This window comes from Helianthus annuus, chromosome 12 (genome assembly GCF_002127325.2).
Source record: "Helianthus annuus cultivar XRQ/B chromosome 12, HanXRQr2.0-SUNRISE, whole genome shotgun sequence".
Classification (NCBI taxonomy): domain Eukaryota; kingdom Viridiplantae; phylum Streptophyta; class Magnoliopsida; order Asterales; family Asteraceae; genus Helianthus; species Helianthus annuus.
The window spans coordinates 158,243,954-158,260,132 of record NC_035444.2 but is presented as its reverse complement, the minus strand read 5'-3'; the positions used below and the strand labels follow the sequence as shown (position 1 = coordinate 158,260,132).

General features: G+C 31.6%; 2 protein-coding genes across 2 annotated transcripts; one reads left to right on the top strand and one right to left on the bottom strand.

The window, feature by feature from the left end:
* Window positions 1-219: 219 nt before the first annotated feature.
* LOC110896050 (high affinity nitrate transporter 2.5) lies at window positions 220-4,608 on the top strand. The gene is made up of 3 exons (XM_022143476.2): window positions 220-1,222; window positions 1,442-1,848; window positions 3,933-4,608. The coding sequence occupies exons 1-3, from the start codon at window positions 485-487 to the stop codon at window positions 4,303-4,305; spliced, it is 1,518 nt and encodes a 505-aa protein (XP_021999168.1). The 5' UTR covers window positions 220-484; the 3' UTR covers window positions 4,306-4,608.
* Window positions 4,609-8,164: 3,556 nt separating this feature from the next.
* On the bottom strand, window positions 8,165-11,436 carry LOC110896049 (polygalacturonase At1g48100). Its single transcript, XM_022143475.2, has 7 exons — window positions 11,174-11,436; window positions 10,863-10,991; window positions 9,887-10,072; window positions 9,582-9,789; window positions 9,299-9,380; window positions 8,886-8,994; window positions 8,165-8,796 (listed from the first exon to the last, which is right to left on the bottom strand). The coding sequence occupies exons 1-7, from the start codon at window positions 11,378-11,380 to the stop codon at window positions 8,380-8,382; spliced, it is 1,338 nt and encodes a 445-aa protein (XP_021999167.1). The 5' UTR covers window positions 11,381-11,436; the 3' UTR covers window positions 8,165-8,379.
* Window positions 11,437-16,179: the final 4,743 nt, after the last annotated feature.

Below are 16,179 nucleotides of genomic sequence, written 5' to 3'. Positions count from 1 at the left end.
ATACATTTCGGGTTTTTTGTTCGAGTAAACAAATATATGGTTTTGTGTGATCGAGTCGAGTATACCCTTCAGGCTAGGTTTTTTGCTATTTGTATCAATGGCACTGCACATTCTAAGGAAAACCGTGACTTTGGACTATTTTTCCACCTGTGAGGGTAACTACATATACAAACATCTCAATGAGACAAAACTCCAAACTTTCACTTATCTCAAAGGCCAAACCTCTGCCGTTTACAGTTTTCCGAATCACAAGTTTTTTTTACTACATAAACCCACTTTATCCCTCTGCCGATTTCCTCACAGAAAACACCTCCTAAAAAACGAACACCAACTGTTTGTTTTTTGCCCCAGCTAACCTTTCTATATTCAGCAAAAGCCTATCATTGTATCACCCTTTTTGCCTTATATAACTCCACCCCACATCACTATATAGCAAACAAACCACTGGGTTTTGTTTCATTTGTTTTATTTCATTCCAAAAACAATGGAAATCTCACAAAATTCCGATACCGATCATCGGAAATTCGCTCTTCCGGTTGACTCCGAACACAAAGCAACCGAATTCCGGTTGTTTTCGATCGCTACGCCTCACATGAGAGCCTTCCATCTCTCCTGGATATCTTTCTTTGCATGTTTCGTTTCGACTTTCGCAGCTCCCCCACTCCTCCCAATTATCCGAGACAATCTCAATCTAACCGCTACCGACATCGGTAATGCTGGGATTGCAGCCGTTTCGGGTGCGGTTTTCGCTCGTGTAGCGATGGGGACCGCTTGTGACCTCTTCGGTCCACGCCTAGCCTCATCCTCCCTCATCCTCCTCACCGCTCCAGCCGTCTACCTTAGCGCAATCGCTAACTCCCCATCCGCGTTCCTAATGGTCCGGTTTTTCACTGGATTCTCATTAGCCACGTTCGTTTCGACCCAATTCTGGATGAGCTCAATGTTCTCACCGAACGTTGTTGGAACCGCGAACGGGCTCTCCGGTGGGTGGGGCAACCTCGGTGGAGGCGCGACACAGCTGATCATGCCACTAGTATACTCTCTAATCCACGACAACATTGGTTCAACCAAATTCACTGCTTGGAGAATAGCGTTTTTTATTCCGGCTTTTTTTCAAACACTTAGCGCGTACGCCATATTTTTTCTAGGACAAGACATGCCTGACGGAAACTACGTCCGACTCGAAAAATCCGGTGAGAAACACAAAGACAGCTTCTCGCAGGTATTATATTAGAGATACTAAAGTTAAATAAACATCTTTATATTTTTGTTTTAATATTTGAAAATAATCTCATTGACCATGTGAACTCTCACCACTAATTGTGGTGTACGGATTTATATTTATCCTAGGAAAATATTACAAGAATAATACATAAAAAATAACAAATTGAAATTTGTATAAAATATATTTATCTAACTTTAGTATCTCTGAAATTAACAGGTCTTCTATCACGCGATTACAAATTACAGAGGATGGATTTTGGCGTTGACTTACGGGTACTGTTTCGGGGTGGAACTAACGATTGATAATATTATCGCACAGTATTTTTACGACAGGTTTAATGTTAACTTGCATACTGCGGGGATAATTGCTGCGAGTTTTGGGTTGGCGAATTTGTTTTCGAGGCCTGGAGGTGGGATATTGTCGGATTGGGTGGCGAAGAGGTTCGGGATGAGGGGGAGATTGTGGACGTTGTGGGTGGTTCAGATGATTGGTGGGTTGTTGTGTTTGTTGTTGGGGAAGATTGGTTCGTTGAGTGGTTCGGTTGCTGTGATGCTTGTGTTTTCTGTTTTTGTTCAAGCAGCTTGTGGTCTTACGTTTGGTGTTGTGCCGTTTGTTTCCCGAAGGTATGTTGTTTCTGATTTTGTGTTTTATTTTTACTCTTTTCTATTTTTACAAAATATAAACATGATTTCACACTTTGGTAATAATAGCAATGGATTCTAAAATAAGAAAACCATAAAAGTAAGAAACTGGCAAAGTGAATATTAGGCTGTTATGCATCTAATTTCGATGCGAAACACATCCAAACGATAACGTTGTTTTGATTAAATCAACTAAATCATGTATCTACTCTATTTTTTAAAGAATTTCGATACCTGAAAAGAGAGTAGATACATGAAAAGTATATTCATGAATGAAAGAGATGTTTAACAAATATATCATGTGTAAATAGTTAAAAAGTAAGAAGTTGGTAAAACTTTGTACACTGGAGATATTTCTATTGATAAGTGCACTTTATGTGAAATAATATCTATTTTGTGAAGAAAAAAAACCTTTTTTAAATTACATAAAAAGTGATCATTCTCATAATTTCTCTTCTAAATTACTAAAACTAGCCATATATTTTGTTTTTTTTAACCAATTTACCAAATAATAGATACTTGTATACCAATAAATCAAAAATAACAATATAATTTATCAGGTTTTATTATAACTAACAAAATGTAAAGTATCCTAGCTAATTCTCATGGAATAAAGATAAGTGGTAATAATATAAAACTGTATTTGATATTTTACGCTATTTTTCCTCGCAAATTATTCAGCATAGTAAAAACATGGACTTTTGCTAAAGTAAATTTGTTGAAAATATCACGAGTTCATGATATGGACGTTTTTATAGTTTCGTTATATTTAATTAAAACTTAAAAGCATGATAGGAACCTTTTTTTAAAACGGAGGGAATCTCGTTTGCTTTGAATATTCTTCATTGAAATAGTCAACTAACTAATATGAATTTGCTTCTTACAATCACTGAAATAGTCAACTAACTTTTTTTTTTTTTTTTTTTTTGAAAATAAACTTCATTAAAAAACCAACCTCCGACCCAAACAGGCAAAAGGCCAATACAGAACAAACGCCCCCGACCCAAACGGGCAAAGGACCAAATTACAACATATACATTGGATATTTACATCATTCCCTCCAACTTATATAATTACATGATGTTCTATTTTTTAGCCACTCAAAACCTCTCGTTTTGATTTCAATCATAATCTATTGAGATTTTCTCCTTATCTGGTTGAACACCAATTCGTTCCTGGTCTTCCATATGCATCAACACGATATAATAACCAGTCCCCGTAAAATCTTCTTCAATTTTTTTCCTCCTTGATTAGAATTATGAATTTCCATCAGATCCTTAAAATCGAAAGCAAATATCGGGGAAATATTGCACCAAGTACTGAATTCCGCCCAAACTCTAATCGCCAACGAACATGCAGTAAATAAATGTTCCACCGATTCCTCATATTCGTCGCAGAAAAAACACAAAACCGATACTATATCCACGTTCCTTCTTCTCAAATATTCAACTAACTAATATGAATTTGTTTCTTACAAGATTTCTACAAAGTATGAAAACTCTAGCCTACATATTCAAATTGATGTTATTGCGTGTCGGCTGTTCTCAATTTTCTTTTAATTTAAAAACATGTTCATACTTAATAAGATAGTAAGAGACTGTTTGTTTGAGCTCTTAATAGTTCAGACCTCTTACTGGTTCAGCACTTAATGATTTAGACTGTTTGTTTCGCGAGCAGATGTCTGAATGGTTCAGACATTTGCCTCTGAATGGTTAAGCATTATACTGAGTCTGATTGGTTAAGACCTCTTATCTGAATTGGTCAGACATTTGTCTTTGAATGGTTAAGCATTATATAATGGTTAAGCATTATATTGACTCTTAATGGTTCAGACATCCACATCTTACTGGTTCAGCATTTACCCATTCAGAAGTTGCCAAACAGTCCGTACATGTTATAAATGTATAATACAGTCGAGACAAAAACTAGACACGTATATAATACGCAACAAGATAACAAATATCAACTCCATGATAACAAAAACGCATCTATGTTAATAATGTTATTCAAAAAACCATGAAAAAGTAGAAATCTACACCAACTAAAGTGATTGAATCTTATTTCAGGTCATTAGGGGTGATATCGGGGATGACTGGTGGTGGAGGAAACGTAGGGGCCGTTTTGACACAAGTGATATTCTTCAGGGGGTCAAGATACTCAACAGAAGAAGGTATTTCTCTAATGGGAGTAATGATCATGTGTTGCACCCTTGTAATTCTTTTCATATACTTCCCTCAATGGGGTGGTTTATTTTGTGGGCCGAAAAAAGGAGTAACCGAGGAAGATTATTATTTGGCCGAATGGACCGCGGCTGAAAAAGAACAAGGATTTCACAAAATGAGTATGAAATTTTCGGAAAATAGTCGAAGGGAAAGAGGGAAAAAAGGTGCATCTGTTCCGGTTCTATCTGACAAAGATACCCCTCCAACTATCGTATAATTGTATGTCGCACACTTTTCTAGTTCTATGTTTGGTGAAGAATGTTAAGAAAGGTGCTTTTGGTGTGTTATCATGGTGAAACTTTGATGGTTACTTGTACTTTATGGGGGTCAAAGATGTATATTGTTGTGGGTTGGAACTATTTTGTGACTTTGTGTATGTAGTAGGTCATGTTTTGATGCATCATGATTCATGTTTTGTGACTTTGTGTATGTATTTGTGGGTTTTTTCTCAAACATGATCTATACTTGTATCTTTATTTATGTTTGTACCATTGAATATTGGTGCTATTTCTTTTTGACTTTTATGGATTTTTTATTTTCCCATAACTTTAGGAAAGGTGTTCATATACTATTGGAGTAGACTAAACCATCGAAACCGCTCAATTAGTTTAGACACGTTGAGATTTATGCGGTTTAACTATTTGGATTTTAAACCTGTCGTGTAAACTGAGCTGGCCGTTTAAGCGGTGTGAGTTGTATACACTCATTTAGTGGTGAGGGAAGCCATTGTAATATCAATGAAAAGTTGAGCTTATATAAAGTTGGTTAAACATATCAACTTTTATTACCAAGTATCTTAAGGTTGATTCACTAAATCATTTTTCCAAACAAAAACTATTTATTTATATCATTTCAGAAATAATCAACAAATTCACATTTATTAATACAGAGACTTAACATTCTCTGTTTGATGATCAACAAAATATTTTTTAAAGAATGAATACTTAAGACCTATGACTCAACTTAAGTTGAAAACTAAATTTTAAATTCCGTTATCTCCTTAGTTAAATCTGAAAAGAGCTTTATTATACTATACTACTAGGTTATAACCCCGTGTATTACACGGGTTGAATAAATAAATTTATATACTAAATAATAAAACAATATATCTTTAAAACCTTATTTATTGCACGAGTTGAATAAATATAATTTTATAAGTTATATCTATGAGAACCATATTGTACGGGTTGAATAAATGTAATTTCATCTTTAAAACCACGTGTATTACATGGGTTGAATAAATGTAATATAGTTTACCAAATAATAAAAAAACGTTATATCTTTAAAACCCTCGAGTTTTACACGGCTTGAATAAAGATGATTTTATTTACCAAAAAATAAGGAAATTATATTTAAAAAAACTAATGGGTATACTCAGTACACGATAGATATGGTGATTGCGGAGATAATTATTGAAAAGAAAATACAGTGGTTAAACATGTTATTTAAGAAACAAATAAGCAACCATTTGAGTGATAAAATATAAATTATATTTAAAAAGACCGTAATAAATATTATTTTATATATAAAGTAATATTGAAATTATATACAATTTGTTTAAAATTATGTAATAAAATAGGTATAATAATTTTTTAATAATGAAAATAAATATAAATAATATATTAATACAAAGTTTGATTTTAGTGATAAATAATTTGGTTATTTAAAAATATCTTAAATTAACAATTTAAATTTATGAATAATATTTTATTAGAAAAATAGAAGTATTCTATTCGACATTTAAAGTAGAATAAGATTTAATATTAATTTTTGTTTATTTGGTAATCCAAAAGAATAAGAGTAAGTTTGTATATTACAAATAAAAAGTATGTGTTTGTCATATGATATAGAAAATCAAATAAATCTATATCTATTATCTATATCTATATATACTAATAAATAGAAATCTTTTTTGGACACGTGTCATTCTCTGGTAATTTCTCACCCTTATTTTTTCGTTTATCTTTTTATTAAATAATAATAATATTAAACATCAATTTAATTAAATCTATTTATCTCTTTTGTTTTCATAATCTGAAATTGATTTCTTTTTTAACTCTAAAATTTCAATCTTTGTCAATTTAAGTCTAAAGTTTCAATCTTTGGTATTTTAACCCATTTAATTAATTTGATTTTTTACTTCTAATTCAAAAGTTTTCATCTTTTGCTATTTAACCCTTTTATTTTTTTTTACTTTCAGCCCAAAGCTTTTCATTTTTTGCAATTACTTTCAACTTTGGTCTCTGATATACTTTTCATCTTTCATAAGTTCTCTGTTTAAAGTGACGTTCTAAATTTTTGAGTTAACACGCCGCAATGTGCGTGTGGGGTTCAACGTTTTTCCATCTATTTTTTCATGTTTGACATGTTCGTCGCAGCGCGTCTATTTTTCCTCGTTTGATAGGTCTATCGCAACGCGCGAGTCATAGATCGATTTAGTTATTTTTTCCTCGATTTAGTTATTTTTTCCTCTGTGGTAATTCTAGTAATATTTTAAATGAGAAGTATATATTAAATTTAAATTAAATAATAATTATTTATACTTAAGTAGAAGAGATTAACCAAACTAATATTTAGTAGAAGAGTTATCTATAATTATTTAGAAGAGATTAAATTAAATAATAATTATCCATAAGATATTAAACTAAATAATATTTCGTAGGAGGGTTATCTGTAATTGATAAGAAGAGATTAAACTTAAATAATAATTATCTATAAGACATGGTCTAATATGATGACAAGTGTCCCAAAGTTGGTTTCTTTTATTATATAGTATAGATATAGATATTATATTTATAGGCTAATGCTGGACAAAAAACCCTAAAAATTTGAAGAAACCCTAGAAAACCCAACCTCCCGACATTTTTTTTTTTTGAAAAAAAATAACACATGTAACATACATGTTTTTAAGAGTTTTGGGCCAAAAAAAAAGCGCCGAAGGATTTAAAAAAAAAATAAACAAATTTCAGCAACTTTTGTGACTAACATGTGTTAGACAAAAAATGCTGAAACTTGTTTATTTTTTTTTTAAAATATTCCTTCGGCGCTTTTTTTGTTTTTTTTTTGCCCAAAACTCTTAAAAACATGTATATTACATGTGTTATTTTTTTCAAAAAAAAATTGTCGGGAGGTTGGGTTTTCTAGGGTTTCTTAAAATTTTTAGGGTTTTCTATATAGCCAAACCCTATATTTATATTATATTATATTATATTATATTATATTATATTATATTATATTATATTATATTATATTATATTATATTATATTATATTATATTATATTATATTATATTATATTATATTATATTATATTATATTATATTATATTATATTATATTATATTATATTATATTATATTATATTATATTATATTATATTATATTATATTATATTATATTATATCATATCATCATTAAATATCAACCTCTTTTCTCTTCCAAGTACTTCAGCGTACAAGACTACAAGCAACGCTCTATCACCCACTTTCTTGTGGTCTCTTTCATCCATTATTCATAGGCCCTTTCGGAGCTCATTTCAATTTTTGTCACGTTATATGACAAAAAACAAAAACGCTATATGACAAGAACATAAATGATAAGAACCCGATATCAATCAATATCTTAATACAATAAAAGTCGTATATTCATATAGGAGGTGAGTAAACGATTAGTGTTTCAATTACTGACGTGTACAGTCTAAATACCTCATTCCTATTGTCTAGGTTCATAATGTATATTTTTTCACACCATATAAATAAAACGCTTTGAATTCACCAATTTGATGGCAAAGTTTGTTGCTTCGGTAAAATACTACCGTAAGTAGGATGACAAATAAGATTCTATTTGTTATCATTAATTTTTGTGCCCAACAGTTTGTCGTACCCCAACTTATAGTACACAATTTGATGGCAACTAGAAGACAAGGGATAAGCACAAACTGTTGGGCACAAAAATTAATGATAACAAATAGAATCTTATTTGTTACTATATCTACCGGGGTAAATATCCATGATTATAAATATAAATTAATATCCTACTGAATAAGTGAAGCTTAAAGGAAGAAATAAAACACCTTAAAAATTAAATGATCAAATTGAAACCCAGTGACATTTATTTTCTTAGTCAACGTAGTAGATAGAAATTACAAGTCATATTCCTCCTATGATGGCCCATTACTGCAAGCAAAGACTTGGCACACCATGTGGTCCGGGCCCAAAGTCAATACTTGCATAGTTACAATAGTGCTTTTAAATGGTCCTTCAACATTTACAATATTACATTACATACCCTCAACTAACATAGTTCGTTAGACAAAGTAGAAATTTGATTAACTGAACCACCACCACCTTCTTTTTTTAGGCAATAGTTCACACTAGAGGGTACTAATTGACCATTTGAATACCCGTAAGAATTATAACACAACGCTTGTTGTAGTTGAGATCCTTCCAGAGGCCTTCTCGAAGGGTTTAGTTGAATATCAGACAAATTAATCTCAGTACACGGAATATCTTTGCTACAAGCTAAATGAATAGGTTGAGTGCTGTAACTCCCCGTTATTTTATCAAACATTACTTCTTTTATGGCAATAGAGCCTGTTTCGTTTTTGCAAAAACTCTTGTCGCAGTAGTATTGGTTGATTACTATCGGAAAATTAACATTCGCTACTTGGATGTTTGAAAACGTTATATTCTTGACCAAGCCTAATCCACCCTGTAACAAAAACAAGAATTCGAAGAAAAATGACACCAATCAGTCACTAAGTCATTTCAGATAAAATATATTAAAGTATATGAATCTACCTGCCATGTCTTGATTCGTACTCCATATAAAGTGTCTTGAATATTAGAATTTTCTACAACGATATCCGATACACATGCAATACTTTTATCCTTTCCTAATCCTCCTATACTGAAGACACAATAAGTGAACAAAATCAATATCTAGACAAATATATTTTTCGATAAGCAATAAATCAAGGGGTTTTATGACATTATATTAGTTAAGTTATTTCATCAAATTATCCAAGGCAAGATATTTAAAGTTATTGGTGGGATTTTACTAGTGTGCCTTAGGCTAATTAAAATAACAGAATTAAATAAAAACAAATCAAAGTAATATAAAAGCTTCTAAATAATATATAATTAGAAAATATATAAAAATACAGTGGGTAAATAGCTTGATCTACCCTAATAGGGTTTGTATGTAGAAGTACCTTATACCATGTCCAGGACCACAGTTGATATGATGAATGTGAACATTTGAGCATCCGGTTTGTATGGAGACACAATCATCTCCTGTTATATAAGATCGCATAATCATTAAATATCCAGCTCTGATTGGGTTGGGCTTTCAGCCCATTGACTAGGCCCAACAAAGATACATACAACATACTAAAATCACTTATTTATGAATGCGTTCATGGCATAACGAAACCAATAACCCATGATCATAAACCGAACAGATAGGAGAGCTTTATTGTAAAAGAAATGTAGTACCAGTTTCGATATTTGAATGCAAGATTTCTACATCACGGGTGTTTTGGAGGTGAATACCATCGGTGTTGGGGCTATTTCCGGGTGCCAAAACGGTAACATTGCTGACTTTGACTCCGTGAGAGTTGTCGAATTTCAAATGAACTTGTGGACTGTTTTTTATCGTGATATCGCGAACTACTATATCTTCGCTTGCGTAAAATCTCAAAGCCTAGTTTAACAATCACAATAATTAACAAAAATAAAATGACTAAAGGATAAATATATAATTACTGTAAAATAAATAAATATATATATAAATTAAATACCGTTGGTTTTATATCTAAAGAAGCTTGTTTGGATTCAATAGGAGCCCACCAATTGTAGCCTTGACCATCAATTGCACCACTTCCTTGGATTGTAATATTCTGAACCCACTTAAAATTTATCCACTGATACAAGTTTGACTTTGACCATGATCCTATTTTTGATGGTGCTAGTAGAGTTCCGTCTATCTGTTTAAATTCAAACCTATCTCATCTTTAATTTTTTTATATATAAGATAATGAAATATAAAGTAGAAAGGGTTAAGTCGGTTTTGATAAAAATTTTCGGCCGAACTGCTAACTACAGTTTCGGAAAATGAGAAACCACCACTGGGCAAGTTGGGTGGGTCAGGCCCGACCGGCTTGGTGGTTGAATAGTTTGAAGTGATTGTTTTTTGTTCCAAAACGTTAGTTTTAATTTTAAATGCTAAGGTGATAAAACGATGGTTCATTATTATAATGCATATTCTAATATTGAAGGATAGTATTATAATAATAAAAGCTAAAGAGCATGTCTAAAGTCTTAAACCGTCAAATTGTCAAAACCGAACCGTGAACTGAACCTTTCAAATCTCAAACCGGCCAAATTAATTCTCTTTGGGTGGTTCGGTCGATTTGAGTGGTTTATAAACACCCCCAAATATGGGTATATGATGTCTCTTTCTTGTAGTTTGACACTCAAATTGTGGCCATTGGAGTAGTTAATAATACAAAAATTGTTGTATTTTTACAAGACTAATATCACTGAGGGAAGGATATTGGATTTCGGTATGTATTAAGGCTTAAATATGTACTAGATTTGTTGAAATTGGTCAATTAACCGAACCACAATTTAACCGTTTTATACAATTAATCGATAACCAAAACGGAAATTAACCCCCGATCAATTTTACATTTTCAATCACCGCAACTTTTTGTCATGGATTAAAACCGAACCATACACACTCCTAATTAGCACTGTAAATAATAGAGAAATAACCTGGAAAACAACATGAGCCATGCATGGGCCTTGAAGTGTTACAGGCTTGATAAGAAACTTGTGATCAGAGGGAATTTGCAAAGTTCCTCCACCAACTTTACATGCAGCTTTCCACGCAGCCACTAGTTTCTGCACACAAAAATATTTTTCATTAGACACAAAGGTAACAAGTTTTATAATGTGTAAGTTAAGTAGACTCAAATTGATTCGTTGTATAATTTGAATAGACACCAATAAAATCCATAATAACCCATTTTTCTTTAAGAGAATAATATAAGTGAGTTGCTACGTCTATTCGTTATGTGTTTTACCTTAGAATCATCAGAAACTCCATTAGCTTTAGCTCCAAAGGATAAGATGTTAAAAATGGTTGTGGATTTACAAGACTCTGAATATCGACTGTTGTGATGCTTCTTGCAACTCCTATGGAATTTTCGTCCATAAACAGACGGTATTACTGTAACAGGACAAAAGAGCACAAGAAGAAACACACATAAGTGCTTCATGTTTGGTTTCATAAGATACAACAAGTTTCTTGACAACTTGTGTACTTGTGTTTGGTGTGTATACTAATACTAGTGACAGTTATTTATGGTTGAGTTCTTGAACTATATTATTGGACCCTTTAAAATAACTAGCCAAATAATTGTGCTACTTTTTGATGATAAATTTATCAAATATAATATAATCATAGTGTATGTGTGTATGTATATATACACATATAATTTAAAAGCTCGGAAATGTTTCGTGACAAAAGCATACTCAATCTAACAAGTATGGTTGTCAGCTCGAAAGATAATTGACTTGAATAATTCGAGCGTGAAAGTTTCATAACTCTAAGGGTGAAGGGGGTGCACCCCTAATTAGGTGAGTGAAATTTTTGTTTAACCCAATCATACGTTGCCATGTCATTTCCCCTCTATAACTCCCCTCTTGTCCAAAAACGTACGGGGTGCACCCCTCTTAGGGGAGTTGTTTTTTTATTAAAAAAAAAAAAATATTGATTGGTTGTTACAGCCATGGGGCCCACCATCTCTCTCTCTCTTGTTCGGTGACTGACCACCCAAACCGCCTCACCGAAATGGGTAACCGCATGAATGGCGGTGCATTACCGCTCGGCAAAAACAGTCCCCGCATGGGGTTGCCGCTTACACCCCGTTCAGCCTAACTACCAACTATATATATATAGACTTTAAATTCACATAAGATTTGCGGAGTTAAAAGGTTCAATTTAATCATAAATATATAAAGTGAGAATAATCACAAAACACCAAATTATTACGATATTAGAAAGGTAAAATTTAAATCTTTTACCTTTTTGATTAATGATTCATACTTTTAAATTTTTTTATGCGTGTTACATATACATGCATAGATCAATGAATCAATGATCATGTACATAAACCATCAACTTAGATGTTCATATATGTGTAAGTTTCATAAAAAAATATTCAAACTTATTATAGCCGTTATATTTGCACATATTCTTATATTTTTTTAAGATTAGAGAAATGAATCGTTTTTTTTTTTTCTCATAATAATTTATGTTCTACGAGAACTAATTTTGAATTGTGAACAGTATGAACCATATAAACATTTATGTCTCTTATAATCTTATTTATTTATAACACTTATGTAACATCTTTATGTTTCTTCCACTAAGTGGTCAATATATTAAACTTTTTGTGCGTGTGGCATGTATAGTATAAATTGACAAGTTAAACTTTATTGCGTGTGTATAAAGATGTACATTTCATAAGTAATTATGTGTTTCAATCTCAGAACCAATTTAACTCTTCTAGTATGTATAGTATAAATTGACAAGAATGCATTGCATGTAAAACATAATATATTATATAAAAGTGTTTACTTAATTAGGTAGAGGATTCTGTAAAAAGTGCTTAAAATGTAAGAAATGTATTATAACACTATATATAATACTATATAACACCATATAAACACCGTATAACAATATGTAACACCATATAACACTATGTAACACTATATATCATATATAACAAATATAACACTATAGGTTGTCTGATAGCATGTCTATGATAGATGTATACTGTTATATTTGTTATATAATGATATATAGCCTATAGTGTTATATTTGTTATATAATGATATATAGTGTTACATAGTGTTATATGGTATTACATATTGTTATACGGTGTTTATATGGTGTTATATAGTATTATATATAGTGTTATAATACACTTCTCACACTTTAGCCCCTTTTTACACTATCTTTACCCTACTTAGTATTTATAATCTTTTGTCTATATAAAAGTGTTTACTTATAATTATATAAAACACTTTTCATTAAACTATTGATGGGTGAGATGTTAGATGGATAAGGCGGGCATGCTTTTATAATTCGTCCAAGAATTGACGGGTTTGCTTTTATAAATCATGTGCATTCGTTTTATATTATTAATGTTTCTTTATGCTTTTTGAGCTTGCTTGGTAATGAATGAAAAGAGAAAAGCATTAACGTAATTGTTTATTTAGCTACTTATACAACACATACATACCATAAACGCCCCCTTCTCAAACCCCTATATATTTTTTAAAGCTTAATTCCCACCCCCAAACAAAAAACAATATACTTTTACACTACTATGACTACAAAGCTACTCACGCAATACGACAACTAACACATAAATTGTTAATCACGTAACATGTTAATGTTTTTAACTTAAAATAAACTATAGCAATATTATACTCAAATTAAAAAGAATAAAATGTTTGTTTTACAGAATAATTTAAAGAAAAAATTAACGTATTAAAAAGATTATGATTGTTTAAAAATCACTAGAGAAAGTTGCTTTAAAAGTTAACAATATGTTTTAAAGGATTGTACTATACATTTTATAAGTTGTAACTCCAAAATTTTTAAAGTTATATAATATTACATTTTGTTCTTCTTTTATAATTTAAATAGATTAAGCTCCTCAAAGTTTTGTCATCAACTAATTAATTGGGTACCAATGTGGTGGTGGTCTATTGGCAAAGACAATACTTTTAAACACGTTGGGAGGGGGAGGTCTTGGGTTCAAGTCTCACAGACAACATGAGTAAAAAATTTGCTGTTAAAAAAAACTAATTAATTGGGTCAAACGTAGAAAAACTAAATGGTTTGAGTAACGTAATCAATGAAATTTAAAACTCTATTATATATAATTAGCCACTCACGATTTTATTTCTATTTGACAAAACTGATACCTTAAGAAACATTACTTAAGGATGTTAAACATATGAGCAAGAATGATATAACCATTTCTTATGTTGTTATTTCAAATAGATTTGAATTGGATTAAACTAAAAGTTGTGAATTAAATTCATACATCTAGCAACTTAACATAAACAAATTAGCTTGAAATTAGCATAATTAAAAAGAGCATATATATCGTGTTGTTTAAAGTTACATCGTCCAAACCAATAGATGAAAACATTTTGATATGCCAAATCATGTCACAAACATCATATGTAGCTTGTTATAACCCGTAGGCCCGATTTCTATCATTTGCATCTAGAGGTGCAAAACAAAGTGATCACGGAACTGGATATTGTTAAGAACCGGTTTCACACCAACCATACGTCACAAACATCATATGTAGCTTGTTATAACCCGTAGGCCCGATTTCTATCATTTGCATCTAGAGGTGCAAAACAAAGTGATCACGGAACTGGATATTGTTAAGAACCGGTTTCACACCAACCATACGTCACAAACATCATATGTAGCTTGTTATAACCCGTAGGCCCGATTTCTATCATTTGCATCTAGAGGTGCAAAACAAAGTGATCACGGAACTGGATATTGTTAAGAACCGGTTCCACACCAACCATACCCGTGGGTTATACATAAGGTTATGATTTGAAACCGGTTTCAACCCAGTTACACCCGACCCAAACCGGTCAAAACACAAAAACACTCGAAATAGAACCAAACCGATCACTTCCCTCTCAAAAACCGGTTCCGTACCCAACTCGATTCCATCAATACCTGGTTATTGACTCATTGACTAGAACCCGCACTAATTCCAACCTTGACCGGTTTTGTGCATTTTTGCATTTTTTTTTTTTTTTTGCATTTTTGTTTTTTTTTTAATCGTTGGTGTAAAAACATGTAATTATTTGATTTGAGTATTTTACTTATTTATTTAGGAAGTCAGTTTTGACTACTCTATGTTTTTCTACCATGTATATATTTTGAGTAGCTATACACGTTGTGTTTGAGTTTTATGTTTGTATCTGACTTTAGTATTCACCGGAAGAAGTTTCTTTATCCCCCTTATGATAGAGGTAAGACTCATCTACATCTCATCATTCTCAGAACTCTACTAATAACTTGACTATAAGTGAGATTATACACCGTATCTTGTTTTTCATTTAATTAGTAAATTTGCTTATTAAATGGTCATTTTTCATTATCCAATTATTAACTCTCAAATTTAGAACTACGCTGTAAAAGATGGCTTAAGTTTTCTTTTTCTTTTTCCTTTTTTTTTTGGGAACGACTGATGACTTTAGTTGTGTGGGGTTTTACACTAGTTATGGTTGAGTGGTTTCCTTCTGGAGCGGGTCTTGGTAAGAACTAAATGCCTATGATATCCATTCTTAATGGTGTTCTATTCACGGGTGGATTGAGGGCCAGGATGTACCTAGCCCAAAATAGAGGGTCTCCTAGTTTTGAACCTGGGTCTCTCGTGTACAATCAAAGTTGATGCAAAAGCCCAACCAATTGGTCTACTGGGTGTTAAAAAAAAAAGATGACTTTAGTTAATAGTTTAAGCATTAATTGTTTTTCTTAACTAAACTTTATTGTTAGGTTTTTCAATTGTTGGAATAAAAAAAAAGTTTAAATCGTCAAAAAGGAGGAATAAAATAATTGACCAAGTGCAGGAAGACACATGAGCATATGCTTTACACCGTAGAAAGATGACCATAACCTAACTGGGGCGGTGACGGTGACGGTGAATAACAACATCACCTTCCACTGTCTTCCTTTTATTCTCCCCTTTTCAATATTCTTTATGATTCCATTTACAACTCTCAAAAAGATTATCTACTAACTAATATTAATTATATCACTTTAAAAACTATGATAGTAAAATAATGAATTAATTACATGGTTACTACATTTGGTTTGCTTATTCTACGATTTTCACATCAATTTATTTAAAATTAAACAATTAGTACCAACTTTTACAATATCATTTCACTAGAAGTGCATCACAAGTACTAATCATGTAATAAATTCTATAATCACAAGTACTAGTACTAATAGCGAAACAATTTGTAAAAATTG